Here is a 26,134-nt window from a genome sequence, read left to right as displayed (position 1 = left end):
TCCAACTTCATTTTAATTATAGAAAAGAAAACTGTAAAATAATTAAAATTTGTTGTATTTTTAGTTTTGGATCTGTGTTTCACATCAGTAGAAATCGAAGTCAAAGCACTTTTTACTTCATCTTCCGATTCATCTTGATTCATATTATGAATAGCTACGAAAAATGTTCTCAGTAGTAATAGTGGTAAACATTAATCAAATCATAACATTTCAATAAATCTAACTAGGATGATATGCATTTTATAATTTATATAAGAACGATACTCTTACAGTTTGAATCTGAAACTAATTCAAAATATAAGTCTAATATATTAGTAAAGAGGGAACATTTAGCATAAACTAAGAATCAAATTTATATTATCAATAAATATCAATAATAATTAATATGAAAGTGAACAAAAGTTAAACAGAAAAGGATTATGTATACGAGTAACAAAAGAAGTTGATATTAGTCAAGCGGAAGCAGTTGCTACTTCGTTAAAACGGAAGACGATGCTAGTTGTTGTGATGTATAACAGAAGCAGTTGCTTCTAAGCTCAAACAGTTGCACGCTTAGAGGCGAGTGTGAGCGAGTACGCGATAGTCAATTGCCAAAACAAGCGCTGGCTGATCGTGTCTATCCCACGGACGCATGTTCATCTGCAAGTGCAAAAACAAAGAGTAAATATCAACAACAACAACTGTGTGTTGCTGATGATAGAGCAAAGGAGAGTAAGTGCGATAGCGTCATATATTGTCTCACATGTACGCACAGTGACTTGCATATGCATTGTGTGAAACATTTTTTGGGTGCGCTTGCTTTTGATTTTATTTATTAATTTTTTGAACGTTAAATGCACTTTTCAGATTCAACTATAGGTAAACATATATGATATTTGCACTGAAACTTCAATGTTGAATTTAATTTAGTTAGTTTATTTTCAATTGTTGATGTCACTGAAAATTGATTTGAAAACTTTCTACCAAGAGTTCCTGATTATAGGGTTTGCCGAATTATCTTTTTTTGTGACAATTCACTTCAATATTAATGTAACACTTTTGTGGAAGCTGAGTCAACAATTTATGAAACGCATACTAAAAATATCAGTATTCTTCACCTTTCTTCTCTTCTAAAAGGAAAACGCTCGGTACAAATATTAAAAATTAACATAAAAATAAATAAAGTAAATTTTAAATACATTTATAGGGTAATTTTCAATTTTTGAATGTACTTTATTTAGCATCCAACATTTGCGTCATCATTGCGACGATAAGCAAAAGAATCGCTCTCACGGGCAAAGAAGAGATAGAGAGAGAGACAGAAACAGAGGGAGAGAGAGAGATATTGAGAAATAGTAGTAAGGGTGTATAGTAAGTTTATGTTACATCATTAAATATCTTGGTCTATTTATGCTGCTTTCAATGTAATGTCCATCTCCTCTCGAATAATAAAGTAAATTTTCACAGTAGTGTCAAATAATAATCAGAGCTCGAACATATAAACCATTTCTAATTCCATTATCTAGAATCCTCTCTCAGGCAGGCGAACGAAAATCGACATTGTGTCTTCTCTCTTCTTGGATCAAGACTCTTCTTACTTTCACCATGTTCTATCTCTCCCGCTATGAACTTTTGAGCTGAACCCACATCCGTTGATCACGTGTTAGCTCAAAAACAAAACAGCAACTCGGAGCTGAATTCTTCGATTTAAATTCAACTTTTAGTTTCAAATTCATCTTGTTTGCATGCAGTCGAAACATTCAAAATGTGCAAAATAAAAATCAACGCAGCTGTTTTCCTCATAGTTCTTAAAATGTTTTTGGTGGCCACATCTGCCTTCGAAGAGGTGAGAACATTTACATACATAAAGCAGTGTGATACAGTGAGTGCTAAGAATGTTTACATTTTCTTCTTATCAGACATGCGAATTCGACCGTGAAATGGAAAAAAAGTGCCGGATTCATTATTATAAAACCGTAAAACCATTGCTTGATTATTTTCGACAGGTTAGAAATGAGTTAGAAGACAAAGAAATTAAGGAAAATAAGTTAAATGAATTAAATTCGGATCTTATGGAAAAGTATCATGAAATTGTAAGAATTCATGAAAAATTCATGAAGGAGGCAACTCTTCTAGATGAATATAAAAACAAAGTACTTAAAGGGGAAAACGATTTGCAATTGAGTCAAAATAAAGTTGAGAAATTAGAATCTAAAATTAAATCACAAAAACAAATTATTGACAAATTAACACCAATTTCTAAACTTTATGATAAATGTAAAAAAGAAGTAGCAGATAAAACCAGCAGCTTAGAATCTTCTGAAGTTCAATTAAAACAACTTAATTTTAGTCTACTTGAAAAGGATGAAAATATAAGGAGACTTAATGCAAATATTGAAAAGATTACAGAGCAACAGCAAACACTTAAGTTGCACTTAGATGAGAGTCAAAATATGTCAATTAAGAAAAACAAAGATAATCAGATATGTCGACCTGAAATTGATACATTGAATAAGACTTTACCCAATATTGTTATCCCAACAAATTGCTCTCCTTTTGGAGATTATCCTGGTGTTCATCAAGTCAATGTCTCTGGCGTAGGTTTATTCGATGTTTTATGCGATAGTCAGTTAGCTGGACCTGGATGGATTGTAATACAACAACGAGTTGGGGGAAATGAGGATTTCAATAGGGATTGGGCAACGTATCGCAAAGGTTTCGGTTCCTTTGAGAGTGATTTCTTCCTTGGACTCGAGAAGATACATCGTATCACGAGTTTGAAGCGTACCGAACTTTTTATACATTTGGTTGATGTATATAAAACTGTTTACTTTGCTCGTTATGACGACTTCAAAATATCTGATGAAGACAATGGATACGCACTGAGTTTGGGTACATTCAGTGGAGCTTTTATTTTGGATGGAATGAGATCCAGCGAAAACATAAAATTTACAACATTCGATCGCAATAACGACTCTGCCAGAAATAATTGCGCAGCTCAATACGAAAGTGGCTGGTGGTACAATAATTGCTATTATTGGTAAATATTTGCAAATTGTTATTTTCAATTTAATACTCAAAATTTTTGATTTTTATTTTATCTTATGCAGTAATTTAAATGCACCATATGGGCCAAATCTACATTGGTTGGGCACTACAATGAGCGATATGAAACTAAAAGAAGTTAAGATGCTAATTCGTCCCGAAAGAAGCGATGAAGAAGTGATAAACTGAAGAGCTGAAATTCCGATAATTGACTCAACTATGTAATCATTTATATATAATTGGTGCTTTAAGAATTTGCTTTCCGAATAATAAAACGATCGACTGTTTAATGCAGCGATTTATTTTTGAATGTAAATAATTCGATTTTTATTAAATTCTATGGTTTGATGTATTGTAAGTCTCTAGTTGCTTTTAATAGAGCTGCAAATTCTTATAAGTAAGTAAACTTATGATTGTCCTGTATGTATCCTTTCATACGAACCTTGAATATTAAAGTAATGTAATAAGTTATCGACACATCTTCGTTTCTTATCTAAACATCCAATAAACAGTTGATGTAGTAGCTTTTAATCAATTCAATTAAATTTCCATTAAATTGCATTATCATGAAGTGACTGGCTCAGAGATGATCATAAGAAAATATTGTGTGAGCCTATCTCTTATCAATAATGCAACATTCGATTTATGTTTTATGCGATAGTCAGTTAGCTGAACCTGGATGGATTGTAATACAACAACGAGTTGGGGGAAATGAGAGTTTCAATAGGGATTGGGCAACGTATCGTAAGGGTTACGTTTTCCTTGGGAATGATTTCTTCTTAGGATTAAAGAAGATACATTGTATCACAAGTTTGCAGCTTTTCGAACTCTATATACATTAGGTTGGTATAGATGACAAGATCGGCAAGATTGGGCAATGTAACGCTAAGAATCGGTTCCCCAGATAACGATTTCTGTCTTGGATTGGATGAAATCTATCGAATGACGAAATCCCAACAACACGAGCTTTAAATTCATTTGGTATTCACAGATTACTTAACAAAACTCGTTACGAAGACTTACATATGATATATCCGGTGAATACAATGGTTACGTATTGAGCTTGGGAGCAAGAATGAGATATGATTGCGATGTGGCTAAACATCGATTGAGACAATGACATTTCTTCCGATAATTGCGCTTCTGATAGCAGTTCTGGCTGCTGGTTCAGGAGTTGTTTTTATTTGTAATTATTCAAACTGTTAAATGCATAGGTGCATATATAATAAATTATCTATTTTTACATAGTTTCATCAATGAAAGATTCTGACCACGATCTCAATGAAGTTACGTTAATTGTTTTATAAATAAAATATTTTCTTAATTATTATACTATTTGGTATTTAAAGTATAAAATCATTTTTAAATTAACCTATTAAATGTGGTGAGTTGGTATTAAATGCGTTACTTTGATACATTTTTAATTTCAATAATTTTAATGCCAATTCTTTATTAAAATAGAAAATATTCGAGATCTCTTAGCTGATCTACCCTTCGAAACACACTGTATATCATCATCTTCCGCCTCTCCCGATCGCTAGAATTAACAAAATTATAGATAGAAGCGGTGATCAACAGCAGTTGCTAAGCTGCAGAGAGAGATCAGCGGAGAGAGCCAGCAAATATTATATTTTTGACTGCTCGTCACAAGTCTGACGTCATGAAGGCCGCTCTTTTCCTTATCATCTGAGCAAATATGTACAGTAGCGAAATTAAAAATTGCATCACTCTAAAAATCTAAATATTTCTATAAAATAATAAGAAAACCCAACTGAACTTTAATTACATAAGAGAAATATGTAAATTAAAAAAACAATAAATATTACATAAACAAACATAAAAATAAAATTGGTTCTATTTTTAGTTTCAGAACTGTAGTCAAAGCACTTTTTCCTTCTATAATTATAATTTATATAAGAACGATACTCTTGCAGTTTGAATCTCAAACTAATTCAAAATATAAGTCCAATATATTATTAAAGAGGAAACATTAAGCATTAACTAAGAATCAAATGTACATATATTATCAATAAATATTAATAATAATTAATATGAAAGAGAACAAAAGTTAAACAGAAAAGGATTATGTATACGAGTAACAAAAGAAGTTGCCATTAGTCAAGCGTAAACAGTTGCTACTTCATTAAAACGGAAGAGGATGCTAGTTGTGGTCATGTATAATAGAAGAAGTTGCTTCTAAGCTCAAACAGTTGCACGCTTGGAGGCGAGTGTGAGCGAGTACGCGATAGTCAATAGTCAAAACAGGCGCTGGCTGATCGTGTCTATCCCACGGACGCATGTTCATCTGCATGTACAAAAACAAAGAATAAATCTCAACAACAACAACTGTGTGTTGCTGATAGAGCAAAGGAGAGTGAGTGCGATAGCGTCATATATTCTACTCACATGTACGCACACTAACTTGCATATGCATTGCGTAGAACATTTTGTCGCTGCGCTTGCTTTTGATTTTATTTATTAATTTTTTGAACGTTATTTGAATGCAATTTGCAGTTTCAACTATAAGTAAACATATATGAAATTTGCACTGAAACTTCAAAGTTGAAAATAAATTTAGTTAGTTTATTTTCAATTGTTGATGTCACTGAAAGTTTATTTGAAAACCTTCTACCAAGAGTTACCGATTATAGGGCTTGCTAAATTATCATTTTCAATTTTAATGTTTGTGGAAGCTGAGTCAACATTTTTAGAAACGCATAGTCTAACCATCAATATTCTTCACTTTTCTTCTCTTGTAAAAGCTAACATATAAAAATAACTAAGTAAATTTTAAATACATTTATAGGGTAATTTTATAAGCGAGCAATCTCGACGAATATTTATTTTTATATTTTGTGTAGCCTCCAAATTTTTATTTCACTATTGCGACGATAAGAAATATAATCGCTCTCACGGACAATGAAAATATGAAGAGAGAGAGAGTGCTGATCATGATACGTTAGGTCTATGTGACATCATTAATATCTTGCCTCCTTGATCCTGACTTTAAAATAACGTTCCTGTGATACAACTTCTTATTAATTTCTCTAGTTTAATAATACATTACTTTTATCTTCTAAGTCTAAGTAAAACCAAAATTCGTATAAACGAATCATTCACAAGCATTGATCAGCGTCGGCAGCCGAGATGATATAGCCATGTCCTTGTGTCCGTCTTCTGCAAATGTGTCTTAGTTACTTTGACTAACAATCTGGTAAATTTTGTACTTTATCGCAGATTTTGAGTGTAGTACTTTACGAATATACCAAGTATAGCCTTTGCTTTACTTTAATATATTGTTGGTATATTTGTAGAATACATATGGTTTTATTTACAATGGGTATCTCACAGTAGAACACTTTCGGCTGCATCGAATTTTGCAACTGTACTCGTATTTTGAGACAAGAACTGATGGTAAAGGTTTTGTGTATTTATGTATGTGGTAATGCAGAATAACAAATGAAGTCTGCCAAAATGTAACAGTGTTGATGACGATTCAGAATATATATTGAATATATTTTGTATGCTCGAAAATGTTTTCTTCTGTGCGTAGCGCACATTTCGCCTTCGAAGAATTTAATTTTGTTTACTTTCAACATTTAAATAATTGGTGCAGGTCAGCGAATTATGATTTTGTTGAAGCGTTCTCCCAAAAAGACGTCATTCTGACAATTGTTGCCAAGCTGCTCGGCAGTTTAGAGGCTAAGGCCAGCATTGCGATGATAAGCAACTGAGAGTGAAGAGAGAAACACGTGCAGGCATCATGCGTGAAAGATTTAGGAGCAATTATGTATACATGTGTACATACTATGTATGTAGTTACTGGACACATAGTTCAAAATAAATCAAATGAAAACAATCTTGTCGAGATTGCACGACTACAAGATACCCAGTCCCCTGAACTTGAAAGTGTGTTTTATTAAATCTTAGTTGGAAATATTAATAGTACTTATTATTATGTTCAAAATTGTTTTCAATTGTTTGCTTAATTAAAGAAATTGGATTTCCCTAAAGATTTTCCAAGTACATTAAAACATCTTGTATGCAACAGAACAGAAAAGCCAACCATAATAAAGGGTATTACTCTTTAAATCAGTATTACTCTAAAAACGTAATACCCAAAATACAGCGTCCAATGTTAAAGTCATGTTGATCTGACATCATGAAATACATTTCATAAAATAACAACATACATATATGTTAAAAGCACACAAAATGAAAACTCTCTTGCCAGACTTAAACGACTCTTCACCTAACCCTGCAGAGTAAAAGGAGTCAGGAGTCCTTATTGAGTAGTAATTGTAAAGTCAGGTTTATCTTTCTTGTGATTTGCATTACTCATTTTAAGATTGAATTAGCACATATTTAATATAAATTTAACTCAAGATCAGCCATTTTCCTGCATTGAATGAAGTTAGGGTTAAACCAAACCAAATGTAAATTGTTTATTGTGTTTTATATAATATGAATTAAACATATAAAAGAAGCATGAGTGTGTCGCCTCATCAATTGGAACGCATCTGCGTCAGCATTGCGGAGATAAGCCATAGAATCCCTCTCACTGATTGAAAATGGTGACATAGAAGAGAGACATAGAGACATCATCATTATGTTGGCTCATTGATCTTGACTTCAATATAATATATGTGATATGTGATAAATACATACGTATGTATAATACAGTGCAATTTTACACTACACAGTTTTCTAATTTTAAGCATAATCAAAATCCGAATAAATAAATTACTCAAAAACTGTCACCACTTCTAATTTCATTAACAAGAATCCTCTCTTAGACATGAGACAGAAAGTTGACATTGCCTCGACATTGACACCATTTCCTATCGCCTTCATTTCCGCTACGAATTTTTGAGCTGATCCCACATCCGTTCATCACGTGATAATTCCAAAATCATATAGCACTCAGAACTGTAATTTTCGTCGATTTAAATTAAACTTTTAGTTTCAAATTCATCTTGCTTGCATGCAGTCGAAACATACAAAATGTGCAAAATAAAAATCAACGCAGCTGTTTTCTTAATATTTCTTAAAATATTCTTGGTGACCACAGATGCCTTCGAAGAGGTGAGAATATTTTCATAAAGCAGTGTGATACAGTGAGTGCTAAGAATGTTTACATTTTCTTCTTATCAGACATGCGAATTCGATCGAGAAATGGAAAAAAAGTGCCGGATTCATAATTATAAAACCGTAAAACCATTGCTCGATTATTTTCGACAGGTTAGAAATGAATTAGAAGACAAAGAAATTAAGGAAAATAAGTTAAATGAATTAAATTCGAATCTTATGGAAAAGTATCATGAAATTGTAAGAATTCATGAAAAATTCATGAAGGAGGCAACTCTTCTAGATGAATATAAAAACAAAGTACTTAAAGGGGAAAACGATTTGCAATTGAGTCAAAATAAAGTTGAGAAATTAGAATCTAAAATTAAATCACAAAAACAAATTATTGACAAATTAACACCAATTTCTAAACTTTATGATAAATGTAAAAAAGAAGTAGCAGATAAATCCAGTAGTTTAAGGTATTCTGAAGTTCAATTAAAACAACTTAATTTTAGTCTACTTGAAAAGGATGAAAATATCAGGAGACTTAAGGCAAATATTGAAATGATAACAGAACAACAGCAAACAATTAAGTTGAAATTAGATGAGAGTCAAAATATGTTAATAAAGAAAGACAAAGATAATCAGATATATCGAGCTGAAATTGATACATTGAATAAAACTTTACTCAATACTGTTATCCCATCAAGTTGCTCTCCTTTTGGAGATTATCCTGGTGTTCATGAAATAAGAGTTTCTGGAGTTGGTTTCTTCGATGTTTTATGCGATAGTCAGTTAGCTGGGCCTGGATGGATTGTAATACAACAACGAGTTGGGGGAAATGAGGATTTCAATAGAGATTGGGCAACGTATCGCAATGGTTTCGGTTCTTATAGAAGCGATTTCTTCCTGGGACTCGAGAAGATACATCGTATCAACAGTTTGCAGCGTCACGAACTTTACATACATTTGGTTGCTCTGAATGGAAGTACCTACAACGCTCGTTATGACGATTTCAAAATATCTGATGAAGACAATGGATACAAACTGAGTTTGGGTAAATTCAGTGGAACTGTTGAAGAGAATGCGATGAGACACCACGAAAACATGAAATTCACAACATTCGATCGCGACAATGACAATCATAAGTTTAATTGCGCGGAGAGATGGCATGGTGGCTGGTGGTTTGACGCTTGTCATCATTGGTAAATATTCCAAATTGTTATCTTTGATGAAATGCATATATAATATCTTATTATTTATTCTTACTTTTTCTTATACAGTCATTTAACTGGACAATACGGTTTAAATACACTATATTGGTGGGGGTCCAACCCTGTTAGAATTCAAAAAGCTAAGATGTTAATTCGCCCCAAAGAAGCCATGAACAATTGAGAAACTGAAGAACTGAAATTTCCGAAATTTTATCATTTATAATATAAATGGTGCACTACGAATTGGCTTTCATAATAAATGAATGAATGCCGCATTGAAAGGATCAGTTTTTGTTGTAACTTATGCATTGGTATTGTAAGTTGTACATCTTTAGATCTTTTCTAAAGAACTATATATATATCTGACTATTTTTTACTAAGTTCTTGACCATTTTAAGGTAAATTGTGTTGTAAATTGTATGTTATCATTTTAAGCGATCTTTCAATATTAAAAGTACTTAATGAATGATTTGTAAAAATTTATTTCTTATCTAAACTTTTAACTAATAGATGTCAGAATATGGCTAACCTACTGAATTCTAGACTCACGAGCGAAAGAAGCATTGATATAGACGGAGACTAAAATCATCAGTAGAAAAGAGAGATGTCGAGAGCGAGCTAACATATAAAACATTTTGGTGGCATTCGTGAATATGATCATGAAAAAAAGCATAATGAATTATTGGTTGGTTTGATTTTATGTTTCTAGTCGATCCAATTGATCTGGTGATTGGACGGGGAGATCTTCAGGACGAAGAAGCCTCATATATATTATGCTGTCTAATCTATATATACAATGAAGTATATAAAATAAAGTTGTGTTAGTTACACTATTTATAACTCAAGAACGGTTTAACTGATATGGCTGACAATTGGTGAGGAGATAGCTTAGAGGCAGGAACAAGACCTTACGTAGATATAGTATACCTTTAGAACAGGGGTGCTTAAAATTGTTTCAATTGTTTGAACAGTATTGCGTCGACATGTATGTCAAAATAGAAACAAAACGTTTAACTATATTAATTACTAATACTGCGACCCAGACGAGATTTCGGTTTTTAGAACTTTTTCATTTCTGTGTAACGAATATATCACAGTCAACCACTCTAGACTGTAGATTTCTTACATGTTATTCTCGACTCCTTTAGCGACTTTCTCTGCTGCTTGCTGCCGCAGTCGCATCACTCTCGGATACTCAAGTAGCATCATCATTCGCGTTCGTCATTATCGAGCGAGCGAGGGAGCAATGCTGTCATTACTTATTATGATGCAGCCTGTGAACTTTATCCACAGCCAGATGAAAAATAAAATTTCAGTGAGAATCATTTGGCGCAACAGAAGAGAGGCGGTTGGTTGAAGTGAAACATCAAAGTGAATGCCACTTTGCCTGAGCAGCAGCTGATATACTACATATATGGTAACCTGCCACATCTCACGTCTCCAAGTGGCAACCACAAGCTGAGCCAGTTGTTGAAAAATTAAAAACGCATTTTGCCTCCTGACAACTTCACTCGACAACATGAGAGTTAACTCGCTTGCCCATCCTCAGTTGCCAGTTGCCTCCTTGTCCCGTTGCCCCGTTGTCCCCTCTTCTCGTCACTGTTTTGTGGGCAATTTGTCAAGCGTTTTATTGTATAATTGATTTAGCAACCAAGTAACCATCCCCTCTCCCATCCAACATCCCCTACAGTTTCTCGCTGACAATCCGTTTAAAGTCGTTAGCTAATTAAATACGAATGTTCTTTTTTTTTGTTTTTGTTCATTCAATCTTTCTTATAATGCGATTGCATAAAAAGGGAGCAGCTCGACTTGGAAATACCCACACAATAAATGTTAAATTTTAGTATATTATTATTGTAAATATACTAAACACTATAGTACAAATATTTTGTCCACACATTGCTTTCGAAATACATACATATGTGAAAAAATTAATATAAAAATGCTTTTGCTCCGCGCTTAGCTCAAGGCCACAAAATTTGAAAAATAAAACTTCTTTAGTATAAATAATCTACTAGTTTAAATAATATACTAGTATAAATAATATCTACATTGTAGATTCTACAAGTTATATGAATCCAACATTAAATACCAAGAACAAAAAACCCTTTGCTATAAATATTAGCTATAAATATGTTAGTTGTGGCAGAGTATTCAAAATAACGCCAAATATTGGTGATAGTGCAGTTCACATCTTCGGGAAAGTAGAGAGGATAAAACATGTCAGCGGCTTATTCAGTGTGAGTTTTAATTAAATTAAATATAAAACACAGCGCCAAAGTTTTAACAAGTTCGTGTCCAAAAAGTTGTCACTTTTCCGCCATTCCATTCTATAGTGTAATCCCCCTCCCACCTCACCCCCACCGACTCCTTTCCACTTGCACTGTCCTATCATGTCCAAACAGTGTGTGTGTGTGTGTGTGTGTGTGTGTATGCGTGTGTATCTGTGTCTGTCTGTGTGGCATGTGGCAAAAAACTGAAATCCATTTTTAATTATTTTCGCATTTATGACACCGAACGAAAATTAAGCAAACACAGAAATAATAATAATAAATTCATTTACCGCTTGACGTGTTCCCTTTTTTACTCTTTCCATCTCTCTCTCTCTCTTTCTTTCCCTCTCTTTCTCTCTCTTGCCCTCGCATATTTCTCTCTGTGCTCTGTGGCGCGAAATTCAACCGACAAAAAATAACGGACTTTTATTTAAGCCGACATATTTTTTATGAAAATCCAAGCAAACAAAACTTTGATTTTCATGTAAATTTGTAATTGAAGAATCTGTCTGCTAGCTGATACCCTAAAAAAACTCTTTAAATATAGTGATATTATGACGATGCTCTAAATGTTGAATTACTCTACACAGATGCTTTTATCAATTAAACCTCAATGTTTTGCATAATATTGTTATAAACTATAAAGTTTTGTGTATTTTTAAATAAAATAAAAGTAGATGTATAAATAAATGTATACTATATATAAAATGTATGAAAATGATTACTTAAAATTTGGCAACTATATTTAAATGTAGTTAAAATAATAAAAAAAAATATTAGATTAGCTATATTTAGTATATCGATATGATATTGAAGTCATAAAATACTATACAGTAAATAAAATATTCCAGATTAATAACCAATTTTGACGTATGCAATTACATATTTCCTTTTCATAAAATTACTTGTTCACTCTATTCATATTTTGTACAGTAAAATAACAAATATATAATCCAAGATTGTTTATTTTAGAAGATTCTATTTAATGAATAGTTTCTCAGATCATAAAAATTTACGGTAGAGACTTTGAAGCAGCCCTCGCACTTTGTGCTAAGTAGTGTTCTGGCTTTTGTTGTTGTTGTTGTTGTTGTTGTTGTTGTTTGCTCTACAGATTTGAACTTTTTACGCTCGACATATCAATAAAAGCGTTGAAGCATTACGTGGTGAAGGCTGAAGAGAGAGGGGGCAAGGGATGCTGCGATTTGTTGGGGGTCTTTGACTGCACCAACGAGTTCAACGCCATTTTGTTTGCCATTGCCCAATCAGGCGCCCACACAAACTTCCTGCCACCCAAAAACCAACTCTTTCCCTCTCTCACTCTGTTTGCTCTCTTTCTTTCCCTACCAGTGGGAAGAGGGAGCATTAAAAGGGGAGCTAGGGATGGGAATGGGGATGGGGATGAGGATGGGGGGTGCTGTACATACAAAAGCGCGAACATTCCACTCGACGTCTCTAATTAGTAGAATTTAATCTTCACACTATGGCAACGTCAAAGCAAGCAGCTCGTGCCCCTTCTCGTTTGCTTTTTGCGTACTTCAAACTCAGCTGCTCCCACATGCCACATGCCGCCACTGCTCATTATGAAAAATTTCAAATTAAAAAGGGGCAGACAGGGGGCGGTGGGCGGTGGGCGGTAGGCGTGCCCCTGCCCACAGATAGGGGCTGATGGCAAAGTAAAAGTTTGTACGAAGAAGCGAAGCGACGTCACAGGATTTGCATAAATGCCGCAACACGAACGTGCAACGCTGTGGCAAGCACAGCTACTGCTCACTGGCTACATATGTATGTGTGTGTGTGTGTGTGTGTGTGTGTGTGTGTGTGTCTTTGTGTGTGTATCACACATCATGATTACATAATTTAGCTATTAAAACAGCGCCAAGTGGGGCAAGAAGCGAGCGTAGTTCGCGGCTTATTTATGCTTCAACACGCCAACTGGCGCAGCTTCAAAGGCAATGCTCTCTAGTGAATGAGAGGGGGGAGGGGGGGAGGCATCCAGAGGGAAGATTCAAGGATTCGAGCATTCAAGGATTCCAGTTGAACGGCCCACACATGTGCACTTGATTTACTCATTAGCGTTACTTTTCGCTTCATAATAGACGCTTACGAGTAACAAGAACTTCCAGTAAACCGCAATCCTCCGTTTCCCACTCCCCGTCTCCCTCAAGCACCCCTCCCCACCTCGCCATACGACCCACATCATGAACCCCTCAACTCAGTCCCCAAACTAATTCCTATACCTTTGCTCTGTGGCGTTCGTTGCCTTTCCTGCTGCTATTATCCAGCTTCTGCTTCCCGTACTGATGCGTAGGCATAAGCTGCTTATGCGTATCCTTTATGAAAATGTAATTGTGCACACACACATGTGTGTATGTGTATGCGTATGTGTGAGTGTAAGCCCTAATAATCAGCACTACGCAGAGCAAAATTTAATAATGATAACAATAATAGCAGGCAACGCTTTTGCTATAAGCTTGCCAACAAGCAAAAGTCATTGGCATTCGACTCTTACATTTTCAATTTACTTCAAAATCGTTTATCGATTATCGTTTACTTATCGATCACACTTTTGCTACAGTGATTTGTACAATTGCAATCGATTACTTATCACTGCTCTTTGGATAACACCAAGGTTAGATTGAGTTTAAACAATATAATAGACTTACAACACTTTATGCATTCACTTTTTGCTACCAATTTCTAATAATTCAAGTAAGAAAACTACAATCGAGTGTACTCGACTGTGAGATACCCGCTACCCATTTTCAATAAAAGCTAAACAGTGCGAGTTTATTCTTAAAATATATCAAATAATATGCCGCAAAATATATTTATATTTTATATATATTTATTTATCATAAACTCTTATTGGTAATAGACACGTCATCATTTGCATTTGACATGATCTAGCTCTTCAATTTTTAATGAATGTTCAGATTAATCCACTTTTTTCCCCGACATTCACTTGATCTAAAGTGTGACAAAGTTCTCTTTTATTTTTTTTCACAAACAGTAAAACATTTTTCTTTCTCTCGATAATGTCCATTTTCTACAGATTTTACATCAGATTTTTAAATCTACATCAGTGTTTGATATATTTGCAAATAATTTTAAAATACATTGCATCATTATATAAAACAACTTTTCTTGTGATTTGAATCAGTTGCCATCATTAAAAATGAAAAATGTTCATATATGAAGCATTTTGAAAATGCTGCTCTTTCCCATAGTTAGAAGGCTCTGTTAAATTTCAATTTTGCTTCGATTTAATTTAATCAATCTTTCAATCTGAAGTGTGGCAAAGTTCTTTTATATTTTTTTACCAATCAGTAAAACATTTTTCTCTCCCTCGATAATAAATCAGTGGTTAAAAGCTATATTAATTTCCTACAGTTTTAACATAAGATTTTAAAATCCATATCAGTCTTTATTATATTTGTAAATAATTGTAAAACTCTTCACATCGTTCGCAGCTAAAATTGATAAATTATGAATGTATTAAACGACTTTACTTGTGATATGAATCATTTAAAATAAAAAATGTTCATTTATGTAAACATTTTAAAATTAAAAATGTTTTTCGCCAGTCTCTGTTTAATTTCAATTTTGCTTCGATTTAATTTGTTGAGCCGACTTTTAAGCCGATTCCCATTTATCGTCGTCTCTTGCTGTGTCATCTTACGAACCCTGCCACGCCTACATTAAATTCAATTAATTTCACAAAAAAATCTCCAACGATTTCTGCATGTCATGTCCATTGTATGGGGGGGTAAAAGTGAACTGATAAGATCGTAAAAAAGGAATGCAGAGTAGAAGTAAAGTTGCTCATAATTGAACTGAGGCGTTACGTTTTTCACCTCGCCACGAAAAACGTTGGAAAATTGCTCAATTTTCCATGCGAAGTGAGAACGAGTGAGAGCGAGCGAGACAGAGAGAGAGAAAGAGAGGGAGTCAAAAAGCGGAAGCGAGAAAGAGAATTAGAAATTTATGCTAATTTTGAGCAACTATCACAACTTAGCATCAGGCTCTCGCTCCCCTTGCATAGCTTATTGCTTATAGCGTCAGCGTAACGAAGTAACCTAATTAATTTGTGGCACTCATTAGCAACAATTGAAAATGCCACAACCAACAGCAGCGAACAACAACAACAACAACAACAGCCCCATCCCCAAATGCTGTCAGTCATCAGAGCCGTCAGAAGTTGGAAATGTTTGTTACATACGAATGTGGATGGATTATTAGATGGCTTTGTAGGGCCACTCAGACCAAACACTCCCGAAAATATGAAATGTGTGCGACTGGCGGGAAACGAAAAACTTATTGTTATAGGAAAAACTTTGACAACTTGAGCGCCATTCAAAATACTCTACAAAACGTTAATATATCTGACAAAAAAGAGCTAAACATAAATAATTAAAACAATAAAACATATTTTTGTAGCTTAGCAATCGATAATGGAATAATATTGCAACATCATAATTTCTAATTTACAATTTAGTTAATAGTTTTTCTTGCCCTTTGATCATTTTATTGACCAAATTAAGAGTTTGTTTAAAATAAAATAGAATTATAAATGATGTAGTCATTTTACTAAGAAAATAAAGAGTTTCTTTAAAATAAATAAACAACATAAAAATATGCAAAAAATATGAAATGCAAACTCTCAAGAAATAAAAAGATACCACTAATTTTTCTTTTTAATTTTTTCAAAATGAATACTAGAAAATTAATTTATTTAAGCGCTTTTACTACTACTTTTTTTTAGTTCCATATCCAATATTCCCCCATTTATTGGAAAATTAAAACCTTTGTGGCTCGCAAAGTAAATAAAAGATACATATTACTTTTAAAAACATATTAAAAGTTTTATTTTTTTGTATAAAATAATATAATGTAATTGCTTAGAATAAATATGAGGAGCCAGACCAAGCGCAAAATTTATTGTATTGAATTATTGATGAGAAACATTCAAGAAACTAAAAAGAAATTTAAATATAAATTCAAAAATTTCCCGAAGAAATAAAAAATAATTGTAATATAATCAAAATTTTATATATATTTAATATTTTTCCAAACGCATCTTCGAAAATAAATGCACAATTTAACTAAAAAAAAGAACCACTTGAAGCAACAGCTGTATTTTGATCTTAAGCTTCAACGTTTTTTTTCCTATCTACATTATCATTAAAACAATAATTGAAAGATCGAATTTAACTGAGAATTAAATGAAGAAATATTCCTTAGAATAATTTACAATGATTATGATGAATTTGTCTAGCTTACATGGAACAACTTATTGTTGTTTTGCTTTGCGATGCACATAATTTGTTATCATTAAGAGGCTGCAACGACGCGATTAATTAAGAGACTTCCGGCCAAGTAATAAGCACATCAATTAAGATAAATGTCTCTATAGGGAGTCTGTCGCATCAATGGGCTGAAAGACAACTTCATAGCACAACTTACAAAAGATGTGGAAGAATTCAAGAAATGTAATACAATTCGTAGTACAATTGAAATGACAATCAATCAATGCGATTACGAATGGTCGCCGATCTTTAGTCTTAGGGTCCAAAGGTTGGAACATTTTTGAAGCAGCCGTTAGTTTTCCCATCGTTGTGTCAAAGCACTAATGGACTCTACCGACTGCAAGGTGCAGGTGTAGGGCAGATGTAAATATTTATGGAAAAAAAAAGTTAACTAATTTTCGGCTTTGTTGCCGTTGACGTGTGAAGCGGACCAGGAAAAAGAGAAATACTTACAAATATATATAAAACGGGAGAGAGAGAGAGAGGGAGAGCTGTCCGCTCACACCTTGAACACCCCCTCAGCTGTCCATCACCTGCTAGTTAGCCAGAGGTCACAGGTCAGCCAGCTCTGAGCTGTGCGTGAGTTGAGCCTATTCGAAGCAGGCGCTGTCAGTCGTCACTCAACCACATTCCCGCTCGACTGCCTGACATTTTCCTTCTCCTCTCTTGCTCGTATTATTATTATTATTATTATATTTCTCTTTCGCCTGTTTCTGTTTATTTTCACTGTCCGATATGCAAAATCATGTGACCCGGCTAGTTGGTCACTCCTGAGCCCCTTCTGATCACTATCTGGGCGCTAATATATGCGTGGGCCGCCGCAAAATACCTTTAGTAATGCATAATTCGAGGCACTTTTCCGGCGACTCGAGAGTCGCGAACCAAGCAACCACCGGACACTGGCCACATTTCAGGGGTTTTCTCTCTGCACACGTTATTGTTTCTTTTTTTTTTTTTTTTGTAAGCCCTAGCTGGGAATATCATTTAATTAACATTTTTCCTCGCTTTCGAGGCGCAAAATAATCATGCATAGGCGTATGTGCGGCACTTTGGTATGTGGCGTAAGTTTGGACTGCCACACTGTGGCAACATGCAAAAAAGATCGCGACAAGTGTTTCATGTTTTTTCTATGGATTATATTATATAATCTGATAAACTACAGAACAGCCTAAAAGTGTTTCTTTTGTTTGTTTTAAATTTAATTTCTAAAATTTCTTTACACAATGTTTTTATAAAATCGATTCAAAATTTTTTAATGAAACATGCCTTTATATAATAACTTAAATAAACAAAAGAAGTAAAATATAAAATTAAAGAAAAAATATAAGAACACTTGAGAACTTGAACCTTAGATTAGATGTAGAAACTCTTATTTTAGTATTAATAATAATTCGATTTATTAAATAACATTTCCAAAAGCTTATATTATAATATTTATATAAAAAATTATAGTAATATTTTATATAAAATTCAATTGCTTTAGCATAAGTATCATTTTTAGATAATTTAAAGTTTTTTGGAACAACTTTTTCTGTAAAAGTGATTAATTAACATTGTTTTTTAATTATTTCAATCAATTGAATTAAAATCTCTCTTATTCACATTTTCTTATAAAGTGTTACAATTATCCTTCACTTCATAAGTGTTCCCTTCATTTAAATACATTTTATTTTAATACTGCAAAAATACTTTTTAAAGCACTCGAAAATGAAGGTGAAATAGTGCATACTTGCACCACTGTACGGCTATTTAAGTCAGCTGTTTCACTCCAGGCCTATGGAGTGACCTTTTGGCGTAAGTTATGATTATGGGAACTGGAAACATTGACATTACTTAGCTCTGTTTCGGTTTTAGGCTACATAAATATAAGTGTATAGCTTTTCAGCTGTTTCGAGCGTTTCGAGGCACGCACATTCCAAAAGTTGTAAAGAGACCCGGTAAGGCCCCGATACTACTGGTAATATGTATATATATAGACCGTTGAGAGAGTGTCGGGTAGTTGGAGTTACATTTGCATTTGTTGACCGTTTCTTTGAGGCCAGTTGAGTGTTGCGTATCTCACGGATACGCATACGAAATATGAACGAAAATTTGCATTGCAGCATTTGATTAATTGGAAGGTCAAGCTGTAGCCAATTGTTATTTTTGGTCGAGTTCATTTTTGTTTTTTTTTGTTTTTGTGTGTTTTTCTTTTTTTGTTCTTCTATGCTAAGTGTGATATTTGTAACACTTTGTTGAGGCAAAGAACTGCGGATGGGTCTTGCCCTCGCCTATGACGGCGATAAGGCTAATTAACCCATTACGCCATTATTGTGCTCCACTCGATGGGAGGTTGCTTCTTGCTTCTTTGGCTTTTTAAATCTCGTTCGCCGCTTTTTTTTTTTTTGTTATTCTCGAGTACTAAATTTGTGTGTGTGTGTGCGTTTTGGGCCGCCGCACACGTGTTTCGCATTGCCGACTTACAAATCTACGCAATAAATTTCAATTTTGTGCCCTAATGGATCCTCCAAAAGCGTCCAATTAATTTGGCCAACTGAATAGGCCGCAATTAGCTCAGCGTCTCGTACCAAATATTTGTATTTTACTTTGGGCACGTATTTTCACGTGGTCAAAACCGCAAAATAATACGAAATACATTTCATAGCTATAGTGTCAGATATATTCAACAGCGTGACCAAATCCGGCATTTTTAATGGTTCTCATGTTACATAAATCATTTCCTATGTCTTTTATTTACTGTTTAGTCGCATATATTATTTAGCCTTAACATTAAATGCGTGAGATATGTTAATTAGTGTAAAACAAACCTTAAAATTTGTTCTTTTCTTTAGCCCAATATTTGGAAAAAGGCAATAAATATTTAAATAGTTTTAATAGAGCAACAAAAGCCTTACGCTACGTGAATTTTCTAATTTTTAATTTTACATTATTAATATATTTTGATATAACTTTGTGCCTTCAGGACTCTACAGGGTCGGAGCTTTAAAGTACGCTAATAATCATTGGTGAAAATATGTATATGACATTCAAAAGCATTTGGTATTTAATGATAATTTAAATGAAAAAAAATGATTATTCAAATTTAACAAAATTGTGGTTTTCTAAGATTTTCTTAAAGCTATTCAAAATGTGGATGTTCTTTGGTCAATTTAATCGACGCAATCAGGCTTTTTTAATTTTAATGAGAAAAGTATTATTTTAATTTACACATTTTGTTGGTGTTAATATTTAATTGATTAGAAATAAAAACAATAATTTTAGTAATGAGTATTGCCTGCTTTGTGGGTAATAATTTCAAATACCAGATCCTTCATAGAATGATATAAGGAATCTACGTATTCATTTAATGTTTTCTTATCTTTCTTTTTCGTATACAATCCATTATAGTCCGCCCCAAATATTTTTATTTACGTTAAGATCAGGCAAATATGGTGGTCATGCCATGATATCGATCCAAAATAGTCTTTGGGATATTGTTAGTATTATTGCGATATAATAATTTTAAAATATTTACCGCACTGTTTTGCTTTTATTCACAATCTCGAGCACACTCGACTGTATTTATACCCGCTACCCATAGGGTAGAAGGGTATTATAACTTTGTGCCGGCAGGAAATGTATGTAACAGGTAGAAGGAGGCATCTCCGACCCTATAAAGTATATATATTCTTGATCAGCGTCAACAGCCGAGACGATATAGCCATGTCCGTCTGTCCGTCTGTCCGTCTGTCCGTCTGTCCGTCCGTCCGTCCGTCCGTATGAACACCTAGATCTCAGAGACTATAAGAGATAGAGCTATAATTTTTTTTCGACAGCATTTGTTATGTTTGCACGCAGATCAAGTTTGTTTCAAATTTGTTGCCACGCCCACTTCCGCCCCCGCAAATCAAAAAAATCGAATAACAAGTGTAATTTTAAAGCTAGAGCTACGAATTTTGGTATATACAATAACTACTGTAATAGTTATGATTCCTGAAAATTTGGTTGCGATCAGATAAAAATTGTGGAAGTTATTAAGGAAATACTTTTGTATGGGAAAAACGCCTACTTACTAGGGGTCTGAGTTGCTTTGGCCGACAATCTGGCACATTGTGCCGTCTATGGTATACTTTGAATGGTGTACTATATCGATATACCAAATATACCATTTGGTATATTTTTAGTATTTTTTTAGTATTTTCGGTATATTTTGAAAATGATACCGCAATATTTTGCCTTTATTAAAAATGGGTAGCGGGTATCTCACAGTCGAGCACACTCGACTGTAACTTTCTTACTTGTTTTCTTACTTGTTTACTTTGAATTGATTTTGTTACTATATTAATCAACCTTGCTTACATCTTAAAGTGTGGTCTTTAAATTGTAAATATCGAACTTACTTACTTATTTACTGCATTACTTAAGTAATTCAGCAATTTAGCGAATTCGTTGAGGCTGTCGCCATTAACAGACGCTGCGTTGCAAACAATTAAATGATGCTAAAACTTTTGCTAACTGCGCGACAATTTGCTAGTTGATTCCCCGAGCTTACTTCCTGAACCAGAGGCATGCCACCTGTGCCTTGGTTCCTCGCTGGCAATTTATGTATCTAATACTTGGGCCTAAGGAGACAGAGCATTACTTTCAATTCGCATGTAAGACCGCAGTCCAAGACGAGGACAAAGACGTAGCAGGTTTCTTTTTTGGTTAACAAGACAAATGCAATTTTAACAGCGAGACAAGGACAACAACGGTCGTGTAAGCCCATTGATTAATTTGAAATTTATGAAGCGCTCGTTTGCTTTTTTGCTCACTCTCTCTCTCTCTCTCGTTGTCTCTGGAGGAGTCGTTGTTGTCGCTGTTCCACGGCTCATATACATTTTAATTAAACGTCTCGCACCGGAACCGCAATAGCACAACTGAAGCTGGAGAATGTGTGGGGTAGGGGGGGGAGAGCAACTAAGATGCATACTTGACAATTTCATGTTAATCCCGGTCACGGAGTCAGAGACCCGCTTCCATTTCGGCCGTGTCCCATAATCGTAAACATCGAGCGTGCGCAAAACTGGCATAAATATCATTTGAATAACGAGAGACGGAAGGGGAAAGGGCAATGTTCGCGGAGCGGGGAGGTGACGGGGAAACAATGCTGCTGGGCACCGTTTGGCCGGATGTTACATTTCCGCATTGCGAACAAGCAACAAAGCTTCACTCGAATTTTCTGCTCGCCCTCAAGATACTGGCCAACTGCCACATTTTGGTAATAAAACTAAAATTCTGGGTATTCACAAGAACATTCGAAATTCGACCATTCAAATACAGTTTTATCATCTGAGTAGAACTCTTTTGTGTGTCCCTAAAAAATCGAATCTAATCTTTAGCAGGTGCATAGACCGTTAGACATCTGAATTTAATCCATGCAGCTAAAGTTGAAGCCCAAAAATTTGAATTCGCTGAATAAACTTAGAATTGAAAATATGAAACCAACTGTGATTGAATCTTTATCATTTTTTGTCTTTACAGCTGCAAACAAAAGAATTGAAAACCTTCCACCAATTTTTCCAATAAAAATATTTACTAATATTTAAAAAAAAAGGCTAATCAAAACCTTTAAACGAACCTTTCTTTCATTTAGAGAGACATAAAGTATATGTATTTTAAATTTTTATTTTTATTTATTTTTCATTATAACACGATCAAGAAAGATAAACAAAATATAATGAATAATAAACCAAGTTTCATTTAATTTTATTTCAATTAATTTTTAAAAAAGTTTTCTTTACTTTTTAAGATAAATTTTATGCATGTTTTATTTGAAATAAAAATATTTCCAAATATTATGAATACACATTTAAAACGTGTAAATGATATGAACTATTAAAACAATAAAAAATAATAATTTTTATTTAGTATAAACATTGCTCAAATAACTTGAATTTTTTATTTGAGAGTAGATTTGATTTTAGAATTTGTCTATAAATATATGAAATCTATAAAAAATAAAACTACTTATGAATAAGACATGCTGAATTTTGATGAGAATTTAGAAGTAAATTTTGGTTTTTGTGTTTGCCAGTAAGTTGGTCGACTCTTTTAACATGCGATGGACGGGTATACAAAAATCGCCAGCTCTGGACCAGGTTTGGAACATTTGAAGTTGCGACTAGGCAACACATTCGAACATGCGACTTAATTACGCGTGCCAAGCCGAGCGGCTTTTGTTATTATCATTCAGTCAGAGACGGTTTCTCCGTTTCTCCATTTCTCCGTACCTCTTCTCTCCGCACTCCCCGACCTTCTATGGCTTGCCACACATACACTATACCTCAGCCTGTGTCCTTCCCCTTCCGCTCAGCTGGGTCGATGATAATGTTTTGGACGAGGCATTGGCTGCGCTTAATGAATTTATTTGTTACGCATGGCGTAGTTTGAATTGGCGTCCACACACACACATATACACACACACACAAGGGCACACAGGGAAACAGCATCAGCAGCGACTCCTTCATTGTCCTGCATGGCCTTAATGAAATCCATTATTACGAAAGCCATTTTCATTCCTTTCACACAGGCACACAAAGTAAATACACTTATTACGCAAAAGTGTTGTGGAGTGGTGAAGGCATAAAACACAGCAGGAGCTGCAATATTACGACTCAACGCTCGACTCGACTTCAGCCGAGGGTTAGCTCTGAAATTATTCCATTCCGTATTCCATTGCGTTAATGATATCCGCTCTGCTCTAAAGCGGCGTCAATTGTTCGCATTTTACAGATGCAAATAGCACGCCCTTTGACAACACAATGCTATCAATTGTTCCCGAATGATCTGCCGATGATTCGCAGGCAACCCGCATAAGGCGCAGCTTGATTTTATCCCAATGTGCAATCAATTGGAAAAGTGCAGAATTCAATTACATATTAATGCAAAATCACAGAAAGTAATCAAGAAAGTTTACACACTTAATTAATATGATCCTTTAACAATTATATAAGGTAACGAAAAAAATACCACATATAGCCTTTAGTATAATTCAGTATTTTTGGTAAATTTCCAGAATTGATTAATTCGAATTCACTGAAAGTAAACAAGAAAGTTTTCGTATTTCATTAAAATGATCTTATAACAATTGTTCAAGTTACCCAAAAATATACCAAAGACGGTATATATTTTAAGGTATTATTTGGTATATTGGTATATATAAGAATTAATTAATGCAAAATCAATAAAAGTAAACTAGATCGTTTTCATATTTCATTTATATAATCTTATAACAATTATTCAAGGCAACCAAAAATACACCAAATGCGGTATATATGTAATGGAATTATTTGGTATATTTTAAGAATAGATTAATGCAAAATCACTGAAAGAAAACAAGAAAGTTTTCACCTTTCATTAATATGGTCTTATAACGAGGATTCAAGTTAACCAAAAATACGAATACTTGAATATTAAAATTGTCTTATAAAAATAATTCAAATTAATCAAAAACATACCACACATAGCATTTGGTATCTTTCAGTATTTTAGGTATATTCATTTTGTATATTTTAATAATAATACTGCCTTCATTTGCTTTTATTAAAAATAAGTGGCTTCTATCTCAGCTTGACTAGCTGTAAGCTTTCTTACTACTCTTATTATTTATTGGTTTCGTATGTTTAAGAAAAAAAATATTATAAGATCTGAAATCTTTTGAAAACAATTGAAACAGCAAGCACATTTCATCAGACTTTCACTTTGGTCTATTAGTTTCAGCAGATACAACTTTTGCCTTGTATTTTGGACTACTCCAATCCTTTATGTAGCGCTTCAAAAGTGTTATATCAGATTCATAAGACTTTTTGTCGCATTGCTTGTGATTGCGTCTTCCCAATTGGAAATAGTTGTATGCGAAATTGTTTCGCAGGACGCTGTCCAAGATGAAGGGAAGAGAAATCCGCCCCGTACTTCATTCATTTAGTTTACTCATCAAAGTTTCAATTTACTTGTAGAACTCAACACTCGATGTTTACTTTGCTGTTTCAGTACTTAAAGCAATCTTTGGACTAGGGAATTGAAGCAGGGGCGCGATGAGATGAGGATTCAGGAACCGCAATTTGGTGAGGGCGCAACTTTTTCATTACCCATGATGGCGCATCCTTCCTTCCTATTCACTGGCACAACTCTATCATTAAAACTTAAATGACCTTCCTGTCGACAGAATGGAACGAGCAGGCGATGACTTTTACGATGCTGATGTTGTTGCTGTTGCTTTTTGGGCTGCCCTCAAAGTTTGACTGTTGATATCACAGTCGAAGCATTGAAGGCATTCAGGCATTCACTCATCCACTCATTCATTCATTCATTCATTCACTCATTCGTGCAGTGCGTCATTCAATCTCGCACCCTCTTGTGCAATCGCAAACTCCCGTCGTGTCAGCTGCTCATGACATTCTATTACCGGCCAACGAGGCATGTATCTGTATCTGTAACTGTAACTGTATCTGTATCTTGTATCTTGATGCGCAATAAATGCTTTCTATTTAATGAGCTCACTCGCGCTTCCTTTGCAACCTCCTTGAGCCTCAGCCTCCGTTTTGACCAACGAAATTTACATGAACCCAGTTGATATTACAGATACTATTTATGGGTTAACCAAAAAGCGCCTGGCGTGGCGCTTCTTAATTGCCAAAGCTGAATCTATCGAGTCGACCAGTACTCAACATATGTCTGACCTAATGGAGGGTTGTCGGTTTCCTACGCGACTCATTTATCATGTGTCAAAATGTTTAACTAAATGGCACTTTGCCGAAAAAGTTGTTTGGGGATAAAGTCCGTTTTTGGGCTGCTTTGGATGTCTTTCGATGTGTTTGCTAAGTAGTTACTTTTAATAGTTATCCTGCTGCTGCTGCCGCTGTCCAACATAAATAACTCGTCTCCTCCTTGTCCAGTTCTGTCTGCCCAAGTGCTAACAATCTTTGAGATACTTTTACGGTACGCCCGTTTTGGGCAACGTGATGAATGAGCCGCCTGGAAGCCTCGAACGTAATTATATGCATGCCTCTGCTCTTAACACATGTAGATGACCGCAAAATATCTTAATCGGGGGCATGCTTCAACTTAATCCAGCCCTTGCGTGTGAGTTTGTGCGATTGTTTTGGGTTACTGATAATCCAAGTTTATCGCATGCAAAACTTGCAAGCGGCACTAACGGAAAAGGGTCAAATTGGTGTGAATTTATTGCTTAGAAAGAAGATTTAATTACTGGTGTAAGCTTCATTTA

General features: G+C 34.3%; 3 protein-coding genes across 4 annotated transcripts in view; all 3 read left to right on the top strand.

Annotated features, from left to right (window-relative positions):
- Positions 1-26,134, top strand: part of LOC133845017 (angiopoietin-related protein 7-like) — a 45,573-nt gene that overhangs the window by 17,373 nt on the left and 2,066 nt on the right. The window lies entirely within an intron of this gene.
- Positions 1,611-26,134, top strand: part of LOC133845021 (fibrinogen-like protein 1) — a 199,035-nt gene continuing 174,511 nt past the window's right edge. Inside the window, exons 1-3 of one of the 2 annotated variants that reach the window (XM_062279349.1) lie at positions 1,611-1,825; positions 1,899-3,019; positions 3,090-3,245. In XM_062279349.1, coding sequence (XP_062135333.1) covers positions 1,745-1,825; positions 1,899-3,019; positions 3,090-3,213 — 1,326 coding nt within the window. In that variant the 5' untranslated portion in view covers positions 1,611-1,744 and the 3' untranslated portion in view covers positions 3,214-3,245. Of the gene's footprint in view, positions 1,826-1,898; positions 3,020-3,089; positions 3,355-26,134 lie in introns of those variants that run through there. The other variant, XM_062279348.1, reaches the window with a different exon arrangement.
- On the top strand, positions 7,970-9,725 carry LOC133845022 (fibrinogen-like protein 1). The gene is made up of 3 exons (XM_062279350.1): positions 7,970-8,109; positions 8,179-9,299; positions 9,378-9,725. Exons 1-3 carry the CDS (start codon positions 8,029-8,031, stop codon positions 9,487-9,489), a joined length of 1,314 nt encoding a protein of 437 aa, XP_062135334.1. The 5' UTR covers positions 7,970-8,028; the 3' UTR covers positions 9,490-9,725.

The sequence above is a fragment of the Drosophila sulfurigaster genome, chromosome 3, assembly GCF_023558435.1.
Source record: "Drosophila sulfurigaster albostrigata strain 15112-1811.04 chromosome 3, ASM2355843v2, whole genome shotgun sequence".
NCBI classification, from domain to species: Eukaryota; Metazoa; Arthropoda; class Insecta; order Diptera; family Drosophilidae; genus Drosophila; species Drosophila sulfurigaster.
Note: the sequence above shows the minus strand (reverse complement) of the source record. Positions and strands in the feature narration are given on the sequence as shown.